Raw genomic sequence first — 12,585 nt, forward strand, 5'->3', positions numbered from 1 at the left:
TGTTGCTCTTATTATGTCTCCAGTTAAGTTAAAAATAGATAATTGTCTCACCGCAGACGTCAGCAGGCCATCCGACATAATGAACGCATTTATCCGTAAAAGCACCCCTGTGTTTTGAAAAAAATAGAAACGGTCTGTAACCAATATGAGTAAACTTAATTACGCTGCAACTGACTGCAGGTCACAGCTTGGAGGACGTTCGGAAGAGATGTCCACGTTTCTTGCTTTCAGGATGTGTTAATGATTACCACAGTGTCTGGTGTTTGAGGAGAAAGGGGGATCCTTTTGTTTCTGTTTTTACTGAATGACCTGTGTGGTTAGGGACCCTATTAACTTTACACCCAAAATAGCCCAGATGTTTGGGGGCATGAGAGCTTCTTTGTCTTCATTGTATGGTAAAACTGTAACAGGCTGTGTAAAATTCTTTAGATTTAAATGCATATTTTAAATTGGATGCTGGATCTCTGAGCTTAAAATGTCATGCTGTTATACTTTAAAGGAATAGTTCAGCCCCCCCCCCCACCCCCCACAGCTGCTCACCAATGTTTCCTCTGTAGTGAATGGTTGCCATTAGATTGAGAGTCCACACAGCAGATAAAAACATCACAATAATCCACAAGCAATTGGTATTTTGTCCACAAGCGGTGGCTTAAAGTTATAACACCTTAATGATGAATTTGTTTTTTTCTAGCTTTTCATTTCACAAGATGTTAATTGATGATCTGAAGTCATGTGGATTATTCTAATGTTTTTATCAGCTGTTGGAACTCTTATTCTGACGGCACCCATTCACTGCAGAGGATCCATAGGTGTATACAACTGATGTAAACTGATTAAGAAACAGACTTATCTACATCTTAGATGGCCTTATTTGCAGCAATTTTTCATTTGTACACTCTTAAAAATAAAAGTGCTTCACAGTGCCATAGAAGATCCTTTGTTTAAATGTTTCTGTTTCACTAAAAGATTATTTGTGGAGAAAGGAGGTTCTTCGGATTATAAAAAAGGTAAGAAAGAGAGAACCTTTGACTTAATGGTTCTTTGTGGAACCAAAAATAGTTCTTCTTTGGCATCGCTGTGAATAAATTTTTAAGCACCTTTATTTTTAAGAGGGTAGGTGAACGGTTCCTTTAATGAAGTATTATAGAGTTTAAATAAAAAGGAAAACAGAGATGCTACAAAATGGATCCAGTCTGGGAAAAACTAAATCGTTTATGATCTGTGAGCCACACAGCATTTTAGCCTATATTTTCATGTGGCGTGATGTCTTCAAATTTCTGGAAATATGGCGTTTTAAAGCCTTGTGGGTGACCAACGCGTGAGGAGTAGCTGTAGCCATAGAATGACTCAGCTCAGCCAAAGTTTGTTTTAAGATTTTATCACAGGAAAATACTTTTTAAAAAGCCTTTCATGTCAGGCAAAAAGAGTATTTACAATATTCTATGTGGTGCTTCACAACTTATTTTAGAGGGGAACAGCCACAAAGGATGGAAGAACTTGGTGGCTCGTTTAACACCAAAATTCCACATAAAGCCAGATTTGTGTCGTGTGGAACAAAATGTGTCCGCCTTCTGCAAGTAATGAAGTGGCATGCATCCATGTGATTAAGTGAAACATACTCTCTCAGTAAAACTCTCCACACACACACACACACACAACATGATTCTAAGTTCAAAGACACGAACTCAAAGTAATAATTCAAAAACTAAGAGGGCTATTAACATGGATACATTCTAGGTATACACTTCAAAGAAAAAAGGTGCAAAGCTATCACTGTGGCATCTTTGTTCCTTATTTACCTCCAAATTATACATATTAGTACTTTAAAACTACATGTTATTATTACCTTTTGACAGTACCACCTCAATGACAGTTTAGTACTTTTTTCTGAGTGTACACCAATAAAGGAACACCAAATTTGAACCTCGTCTTTTGCATGTATTTGTCTTTTTTTCTTTTTCTTTTTTTGAGTTAGCCAAAGTATTCTGTGGAGCTAAAGCTTGTGAAGTCAGACAATTGAAAAAATTGTTATTCCGTTCTTGAGCTGTTGCAAGTTATTGATTAACACGTATGTGGCAGATTAACACGTATGTGGCATTTGACACACCTTGTTTGAATAATTCTGATGCATTAACATTTGTATTTATTTCATTTAGAAAGTATTTTTATTAATCAAGAACCCCCCCCCAAAAAGTACATTTATGATTTGGTACTCTTCAGAAACAATAATCTACAATTTGCACAGACTTCTTTTTTTTTTTCAGTGTTTAGACTAGCAAGCATGTTGAGACAAAACCAGAAAAAAAGTTAAAGCATGTATTTTAAGACATGTTCAATTATCACAAAATGCCAAAGGAAGAAAAAAAAAAAAACACCCCAGACAAGAAAAAACACTTCATGTTAACAGTGCAGTTTTACAGCCGTCAGCAATAGCTCGCATTTAATACTTGTAACTTCCCATTCCTCTCCATTCAGATTTGTATGAAAAACATAAGGAAGTTGGAAACATTTAGAGTAGAACAGAAGGAGAGAGAATCACATACTTCAGTTTCTAGTCAGACAATAACAGCTACATCATAAACAATTTATAATTCAATAAACATTCTTATTGGCCCTTAGATGTTGAACATAAGTCCTTCACATTAACATCTAGTAGGAGCACCGAGAAGTTTTAAGGAAAAGTCACATATTACAATATATCACTGTAGCTATAAGATATTCTTTCAATGCTGCTCTAAACCTGGGAAATATAATTGAATATTTCTGATATGATAGCTATATATGCATTTAAACCCTTCATGATGTGTGGCACTGCAGTTTTCCACTGTAAAACCCACTAAACTAAAAAAGGAGGTGTGCATATGCGATGCAATAAAAAACAACCCCCAACGTCAGAGCAGCAATACGGCAACAATATTCTCCAAACTCCACACACATCCTCTCTCACACATACATTCAACCCTTATACAGTAAATATGCACAATTAGTGGTTAGTAGATTAATAGTTCTCAAAATATAGGGAGGTTTGAAACATATTACTCTTATTAAATCAAAATATGCCTTTTTCTGTCTAAAAAATATAACTATTTCAGAGGAATAATTTGCATACAGTATTTACAGACAATAGTATATATAATAAAGACAGTTTCAGTATTGGAACATAAAAATCCATTTAACATCGTCAGATTCAGGGAAAAAAAAAATAATAATCTCTGTCCATAACAAATATATCTATATTCATTTCGTTTGAAACTTTGAGCTGATTCAAGCACAGCTAAATCACTTAAAGTAAGCTATGTGTAGAATTTTTTAATCGATAATTAGAATTATTGTCTGGAATTATATTGATTACATTTCAAAGATATGACTCAAAATAGCTTTAGTGTGATATACTCTAACAGAAATCTTCAAGCTGCCTGATACATTCAAGGCCAATGTTGAATATATTATATTGAATTACCTGGAATGTTTTTGGAGCAAAAGGAAAAACATGAAATGTTGTGCAATAATTAAAGCAATAATAAATTTTTGGAGGATTAACTTTAGTGTCTCCCTTTTTTGAAGCAAAAGAACTCCTACTCTTTGATTAACTTTATGTGCTTTCTACAGAAAAGCTTCCATAAAACATCAGATTTCATGCTGGTTTGGAATGTCAAAACATATTAATACATAAACAAAACATTGCTTCTACTGAAGATTCAAGCCGAGCACAATTCCTGTATAGATGTGTTCACACAGAGGTATCCAGGGGGGGTAAAAGCGATCTTCAACAATGACTCGGAGCGCAGAATGTAATTCACCTATGAAAAAGCAAAGAATTTAAATGAGAGGGATAAGAAAACTAACAAAAATATCAAGTTTCTACTTGTCAAACTGGTTTGCCTCACTATCAAACAGCTACATTGCCAATAAAAGCTGATAAACAGGGAGCCATGCCCAGCAAAAAGGAAGCAGTTTCTCAGTCAAAGAACAATTGGACGGAAGGGAGAAGTCAAGTCTTGACGCTCACTAGTCGTCCAAATAACACAACTATTTCCATTGTGACCTGTGAGGTCACACTAAGAACATTCATATAGTCAGTAAACAACTACTGAGTATTAAAACACTGCTCTTTTAAGATTATAATAATGCACCTTGTAAGATATTTGCCCAGCAACACAAAAACAGGAAACATTTACAACTTAAGTCTGTATAAAAACCAAAAATTTCCTGCAGAAAGGTAGCACATAAACACTCTTCTTCAGCAAAATGTTCAAATATGCATTAAGTGCTTAGGGAGGCATTTTCCATTAGCTAATACTTTATTCTAATGAGATGAAAGTCCTTTGACATTTCAGTCTTTGTTCTATTTTTTGGCACCACTTCCTTGTCCCTCGACGTCGCTGCTCTGTTTACTGAAACATATTTAAAATGTGGTGTTAACTGCAGAAAAATATGGAGCTGCACTGCACTACACTACATTTATTGCCGAACATCCGGGAAGAAACGGAATCTTGTTTTCCTGTGAAGAATGAAGGTATTTAACAGGCAGACTTGGAAACAAATCAAATATGATTCAGACCCACATAGCACTAGTTTAGACATTAGTCCCCCTCCCTTCAACTTGTTTTTAAAATATCAATTTTAAAAAGCATCGGAATGCCCCCCATAGACAAAAAGGTTAATAAAGTTAATACACAAGATCTTATGCAATGTTGTAAGCAAATGTTGTGGTGCTCACCTGTACTTGATATCGAACAGGGTCGAGTCGTCGTCTTCGTCATTTTCTTCATTTAAAGGTGCCATCTCCACACGCTCAGCAGGAGTTGTGATGATGTCATACTTTCGCGTTTTTCTGATCTTCTTTGCCGATCTAATCAAACCAGGGATGGAGAGAACAGGCGAGTAAAGTTATGAACTGTATGTTCAATGAATGAGAGTTTTCTTTTTAGTAAAGTAGTGATGGGAAAATCAGATTTCAGTTCCTTAGCTATTAATGATCATTTTAGTAATTTTGAAAAACAAAACAAATGGTCACTCACTTCCCTTCACAGTCTGTTGCCAAATTAGATAATTTTAGAACTAATATAATAAATCATAAATAATAAAATTCTTTAAAAGGTTGTCTATAGTGATAGACTTTTCATATACTTTCTAGATATGACAAATGCAATCCAATAACTTATTCTGCTTTTATATATCATGTCATTTATTTATTTTTATGAAACACCACTTCCACAAAACTCATAATGTATTCAATTACATATCCTGTTGACATTTCAGTTACCGAGTTTCGTTTTAAGCACCACAATGACAAAACACACACTCGATCATTAAGTGTTTTGAATCACTAAAACGAACCGGTTCATAAGAGTCAATATTCGTTTGTTCAGAACTGTTCGTGCTCCGTATGTTTTTACTGTACACAGTGCTGGAAACACTGTCAGAGTATTTTAGTTTCGTTCGTATCTGTTAACGGAAACGAAATCAAAAAATATTTGGACTAGTTCCTAGATAAAGATTCTGAGTCGGTTCTCGGGTTCCTACCATAGACTGTATAAAAACAGCTTCCTACAGGCGAACCATATGCTTCCAAAGCCGTTAGGGGATTAAATCAGGGATAACGTGTCAAAGTTAACAGAGAATCTAGAATGTTCCGAAATAAACGAATTATATATTAGACGAACTGCGACACTAAACAACAGAGACATTTAGCTACCAATGAGTCGAAAATTACGCCATTTTCAATTATGAGCAAGGTGGCATTTTCTTGGAAACAACAATAACAGAATATCTGCACAACCACTCATACCAACAAAATAATAAACCATTTAAATATAGGACAAATATGTTACCTGCATATTTTTATGACAAGGCACGTGATTAGCAAGACTGTTAATACGCAGATGAAAATCGAAATGCTTTTGATGGTAGGAAGATCCCTTAGAATAGTAGAAATACGCGATCCCACCGCTGACTCGGTTTCATTATGTGATGAATTTTCTTCTTGAGGGGGTAATGTTGAGTTGAGCGGCGTCGCTGAGGATGGACGCGTATGTGGCTCTCCGTTCACCTCATGCGCAATCACAACCAGAGCAATAGCCAAAGTATATAGCCACATATTGTTTACCTATTTAAACTGCTTGCTTAATGTCTTGTTTATTGTACAGAGTCCGTACAGAGAAGGTCGGCGTTCTGTAACTCAAAACGTGAACAACAGCTGGCTGGCGAATGGTGCTGGGAAATGATGCTCTGACATCTCAAATATTCCACGGTTCCTCCAGTCGGTCGTCAAACGGGTCCTGTATCTGTCTTCCACCTCGCGTGCTCGGTTTCATTCGATGGTCTGCACTCACACGCAGCTCGGCCCGTTATCCAGGATGTTTTCTTGGGAATGCGAGGCGGCAGGAGGAAATGTGGGTTATCCGCACCCGGAAGAGCTCCGGGAGGGTCCAAGCCGACGAGGAACCAATGCGCATCAGCGTGTGGCACAAACGTGGTGTCATGGAAGAAGAGCGCATGTTGATAGTTGTGGTGTTGAAGTATTGCACTGTTCCTCGAGAGTAGCCTGTAAGACAGATTTACAGCAGACATTTTAATAATTAATTGGTGTCGTTAATTGGTGTTTAATAATTAATTATATGTGTCGTCATTTTATTATAAATTATATACATATTGCAAACCTATCTATCTATCTATCTATCTATCTATCTATCTATCTATCTATCTATCTATCTATCTATCTATCTATCTATCTATCTATCTATCTATCTATCTATCTATCTATCTATCTATCTATCTATCTATCTATCTATCTATCTATCTATCTATCAGCTATCTATCAGCTATCCATCCAAAGGAATAACTCACCTTTAAAAAGGAGCCAAGGATAGATACAGGTGGGTAAAGTTTTTATTTATTTATTATTATTACTATTTCAGCCAATTTGAGTAGTTTATGTGAAGAACACAGCTTATTTTTTTAAAAAAAATCAACGCTATGTAGACTTTACAAAGCAGCTTTTGTTGAAGAATTATTCATTAAAGTACTGTTTAACCGCAACAGAAAACCTGAAACCCTTATCTTATCAGAGAAAATCTCTGTTTCTAAAATAAGAGTGCATTAAATGTACCCTGCAGCACAAAAACAGCCTGCTTAATTTGAGAGTGAGAGAGAGAGAGAGAGAGGGTGGAAAATGGTCATGAAAAAAATAATGAGACGGTTTATATTGAAAAAAAAAAAACATTATATGTAAATAAGTGCATGATTTGACCCCTTAAGGTTATAAGTAAAGGAAATGGGTTATTCTTGGATTCGGCTTTGGCTTTCCTGTGTTCCATACTTGAACAATTAATAACAGAGGAGTCTCAGTTCATATAGCCTACTGAATCAAAATGCATATAATGTGATACTATATTAAATCCATAATATGCATTAAAATCAAACTCATATGAGTGTTTTTTATATTATTAATAATAATAATATTAATTATAATAATAATACTTTTAAAACAAAACAAAAAAAGTTTAATAATAAGCAGACACACATTCCTTGGTGTGTCACACTTCTAAATACATAACTAGTTTTGTAACCGAGGTTGTGATTTTTTGGAGGTGCTGTTGAATTATTCTCAAAGTTGAACACTTCTAAAACAAAGAAAAAGGGAAGTAAATTAAGTGCATAGTTTATATTAGCCACATGATGGCACACTGCACAAATACAATCAGTGGAAACAATTTTTTTTTCATGTTTTAGTTTGGATCCCAAACCAAAAATGTACTGGACAATGGTTGAGAATATGTTTACGCATATGTTATGTATATGTTAATGTCACTATTGTTGAGGATTGTATAATCTTTGAATAATATCAGTTTTAAATGCAAGATATTTAAAAGTATACTTGCAATAGTTCCACTTTAGCTATTCCAAATATTCCAAGATATTTTGTACATTTCCTACCGTAAATATATCAAAACTTAATTTTTATTGTATTGTGATTTTTTTGCACCCTCAGATTCCAGATTTTCAAATAGTTGTATCTTGGTCAAATATTGTCTCATCCTAATAATCCACATACATCAGTGGAAATCTTATTTATTAAAAAGATTTCGAAAAAGTTACACTTAAGACAGTAGTCCAGGGTAACGTGTGTGTGTGTGTGTGTGTGTGTGTGTGTGTGTGTGTGTGTGTATGTGTGTTTGTGTACACAAGTACAGATTTAACATTTATAAGTCAACTCTCAAGCATACATTAAGTCGGAAGAACTGCAACTTTCTTTATAGATCCACAGATTAAAAATATATTCATAAAGCCACAAGAGGGCTCCTAGATATCTGTGCAGCCTATTTTTCAGACCAGCCCATATTTTATTTAACACTTTGTTTTATTCAGTACTACACTAGCATGTGCATCCAAATTTGTGTGCTGATATTAGGGGCCATAATATCACATTATCATTATTTAGAAAAGTACAGACATAATAGCATATTGGCTTCGATGCCACATTCTATTTATATTTGGCTAATTTATATATAATTCTAGTCTTGGTTGTACACAAATAATCAATAGAGTTCAGCTCGGGGCTCTGCCTGCTATGAACAGTCCACCTGGTGCATTTGCAAGTGCCTACACAGTCTATGGTGCCTACGTGGCATGACTTTAGAGAAGAAGGGGGAGGGGAATGATCCAGTTACAGTTGCTTAGTGACCACATGCAGACTAGCTGTTGGAGAAGATAGAAATGAGCCTTTGACGGAGCTAAGCTTCTGCTACTGTAGGCTAAACATCAGCTACTTGTTCATAAATTAAAGGTTATAAATATTAAAACAACTTAATATGTTATTCATAATGCAATAGCATTAATCCAATGTGTCATATTTGGGCTGTTGTTGCAACCTGCACATGAAACCTGTTTTTTTCTTGGTGACTGTTGCATTGATAATGTAATTTATATTAAATGTTACTATAATATAAATGAGTATTAAATTAATATTAAAATAAAATAATCTAATGTTCCGAAAGAATCAAATCTACTGTTTACACTATTTAGATAACGAATTAAAGACTGATTTTTATTTTTTTTTATTAAAGACGTCATAATAGTAACACAAATTCAGATTGAATAATTTTCGCTTAATTAGCCTATAGGTTTAATGAAAAGTGAAGATGTCTGAAATGTACAACTCATGGAATTACTGAATATTAACACTGCGTATTAAATAAAAAATAATAACACTAGTAACATGGCACTCTGGGCACAAATTTCAGTCTTTACAAATCCCTTATTAACAAACATTGACTCTTACAAATGTTAGCATTCAGATGAAACTACAAAATTAAGAAGAGCACAGAGACAACTTTGTTTTTGTACAAATCACATTGTGATGAGATTAGGTTTAGGAGTTTAATACATAGTAAAATATATTTAAAAATTCAATTGCTTTTAATCTATCTATCTATCTATCTATCTATCTATCTATCTATCTATCTATCTATCTATCTATCTATCTATCTATCTATCTATCTATCTATCTATCTATCTATCTATCTATCTATCTATCTATCTATCTATCTATCTATCTATCTAATAGTCATATACATATATAGAAATGACACAGAATGAATGCAGAACGTTTCCTGTGAGGGTTAGGGTTTGGTGTAGGGCCATAGAAAATACGGTCTGTACAGTGTAAAAACCATTACGCCTATGGAGAGTCCCCACAAGGATAGCTGACCAGACGTGTGTGTGTGTGTGTGTGTGTGTGTGTGTGTGTAAAAACAATTTTCAATTAATCAGATATGATCTGTGGTTATCATCATTATAAGAGACTAAAACTACAACATAACACAAATTTTGAAGCTGCTGTTTTTTTTATTATTTTATTACAGGTCTCACATTCTTGCGTTAGCAAAAAAAAGAAAGAGAGAATAAAAATAAATCTTTAAAAATCACTTTTTAATAAGGGTCTGCGATATAACGATCGTGGACGATAAAAATGTCTCCACAATCTGGTTTTGAAGAAATATCGTAGTATTGTGCTACAGCGCACATTCTATAAGCTGTAGTTCTGGCGCCTCTTTCTCAAGATACTGCACAACAACATACATTCACATCAGTGTTAACTCAGCACAGAACACTGCACTTCATTGCAATCATAAAATTACAGGTGCATCTCAATAAATTAGAATGCCATGGAAAAGTTCATTTCGGTAATTCAATTTAAATTGTGAAACATCGTGTATTAAATAAATTCAATGCTCACAGACTGAAGTAGTTTAAGTCTTTGGTTCTTTTAATTGTGATGATTTTGGCTCAAATTTAACAAAAACCCACAAATTCACTTTCAAAAAAAGATGAAAAAAGATGCACAACCAACCGAGAGAACAGCAGCCTTATGAGAATTGTCAAGCAAAATTGATTCAAGAATTTGAGTGAACTTCACAAGGAATGGACTGAGGCTGGGGTCAAGGCATCAAGAGCCACCGCACACAGACGTGTCAAGAAATTTGCTGAACCAAAGACAACGTCAGAGGCGTCTTACCTGGGCTAAGGAGAAGAAGAACTGGACTGTTGCCCAGTGGTCCAAAGTCCTCTTTTCAGATGAGAGCAAGTTTTGTATTTTATTTGGAAACCAAGGTCCTAGAGTCTGGAGGAAGGGTGGAGAAGCTCATAGCCCAAGTTGCTTGAAGACCAGTGTTAAGTTTCCACAGTCTGTGATGATTTGGGGTGCAACGTCATCTGCTGGTGTTGGTCCATTGTGTTTTTTGAAAACCATAGTCTCTGCACCAGTTTAACCAAGAAATTTTGGAGGACTTCATGCTTCTTCTGCTGACCAGATTTTTAACGATGCTGATTTCATTTTCCAGCAAGATTTGGCACCTGCCCACACTGCCAATAGCGCCGAAAGTTGGTTAAATGACCATGGTGTTGGTGTGCTTGACTGGCCAGCAAACTCACCAGACCTGAACCCCATAGAGGATCTATGGGCTATTGTCAAGAGGAAAATGAGAAACGAGAGACCAAAAAATGCAGATGAGCTGAAGGCCACTGTCAAAGAAACCTGGGCTTCCACACCACCTCAGCAGTGCCACAAACTGAACACCTACATGCTACGTTGAATTGAGGCAGTAATTAAAGCAAAGGAGCCCCTGCCAAGTATTGAGTACATGTACAATAAATTAACATACTTTCCAGAAGGCCAACAATTCACTAAACATGTTTTTTTTATTGGTCTTATGAAGTATTCTAATTTGTTGAGATAGTGAATTTGTAGGTTTTTGTTAAATGTGAGCCAAAATCATCACAATTAAAAGAACCAAAGACTTTAACTACTTCAGTCTGTGTGCATTTAATTTATTTAATACACAAGTTTCACGGTTTGAGTTGAATTACTGAAATAAATGAACTTTTCCACTACATTATAATTTATTGAGATGCACCTGTACCTTATTTGCACATGTTTTAAAGCTTCTCTAGTTAAATGTTTCATTCATGTGCTGTTCTGACTTGAGCTTTCTCTGAGCAAGTACCTGAAGCACGCAAACTAAAATGTCTGTTAAACAGCACCTGATTACTGGACCAAGTTATCTTTTGAGCTAATACTGTCAAAGCACACAAGGTTTACTTATAGACTCAGTTGGTTATGTCTAAAATGAAAGTAAACAGTTGAGAGAAAATGGATGCATTCAGCTCTTAAAGGGATAGTACTGAACATGCTGCCGACTGTCATTAACCCTTTAACGTGTACGATCACACCGGTGTGATCAGTCTTGGCTGTTTCCTGAAGCGTACGATCACATCAGTGTGATTAGAACTTTCAGTGCGTCACAACATCAACTGCTGAATTTAAATCCACTTTCGTGCTTTGGCTGACGCAGAGCCAGATCAGACGCGCTGAGCGCAAAATATTCATATGCACAAATATTCAGTGTTTTCAAACATATAATGCTTATTTTAGGTTTCTGATATTTAAATACACATAAGTACTAGCAAAAACATACATTTACATACATTGTAAAATACACGCTGATGTATATGGAAACGGCAATAATGATCCTTACAAATATACAGGTGCTGGTCATATAATTAGAATATCATCAAAAAGTTGATTTATTTCATTAATCCTATTCAAAAAGTGAAACTTGTATATTATATTCATTCATTACACACAGACGGATATATTTCAAATGTTTATTCCTTTTAATTTTGAAGATTATATCTGACAACTAAGGAAAATCCCAAATTCAGTATCTCAGAAAATTAGAATATTACTTCAGACCAATACAAAGAAAGGATTTTTAGAAATCTTGGCCAACTGAAAAGTATGAACATGAAAAGTATGAGCATGTACAGCACTCAATACTTGGTTGGGGCTCCTTTTGCCTGAATTACTGCAGCAATGTGGCATGGCATGGAGTCGATCAGTCTGTGGCACTGCTCAGGTGTTATGAGAGCCCAGGTTGCTCTGATTGTGGCCTTCAGCTCTTCTACATTGTTGGGTCTGGCATATTGCATCTTCCTCTTCACAATACCCCATAGATTTTCTATGGGGTTAAGGTCAGGCGAGTTTGCTGGCCAATTAAGAACAGGGATACCATGGTCCTAAAA

The 12,585-nt window shown here is 35.3% G+C and overlaps 1 protein-coding gene across 1 annotated transcript; it reads right to left on the reverse strand.

Annotated features, from left to right (window-relative positions):
* Positions 1–2,247: 2,247 nt before the first annotated feature.
* On the reverse strand, positions 2,248–6,100 carry fam174b (family with sequence similarity 174 member B). The gene is made up of 3 exons (XM_059506402.1): positions 5,835–6,100; positions 4,721–4,852; positions 2,248–3,800 (listed from the first exon to the last, which is right to left on the reverse strand). The coding sequence occupies exons 1-3, from the start codon at positions 6,098–6,100 to the stop codon at positions 3,797–3,799; spliced, it is 402 nt and encodes a 133-aa protein (XP_059362385.1). The 3' UTR covers positions 2,248–3,796.
* Positions 6,101–12,585: the final 6,485 nt, after the last annotated feature.

Source organism: Carassius carassius, chromosome 23 (genome assembly GCF_963082965.1).
Source record: "Carassius carassius chromosome 23, fCarCar2.1, whole genome shotgun sequence".
NCBI classification, from domain to species: Eukaryota; Metazoa; Chordata; class Actinopteri; order Cypriniformes; family Cyprinidae; genus Carassius; species Carassius carassius.

Coding starts and splice junctions, on each gene's coding strand:
- fam174b (XM_059506402.1), bottom strand. CDS start 6,100: ATGTGGCTATATACTTTGGCTATTGCTCTGGTTGTGATTGCGCATGAG. Junction 4,853..5,834: donor CTTGTCATAAAAATATGCAG/GTAACATATTTG, acceptor TGGTTTGATTAG/ATCGGCAAAGAAGATCAGAA.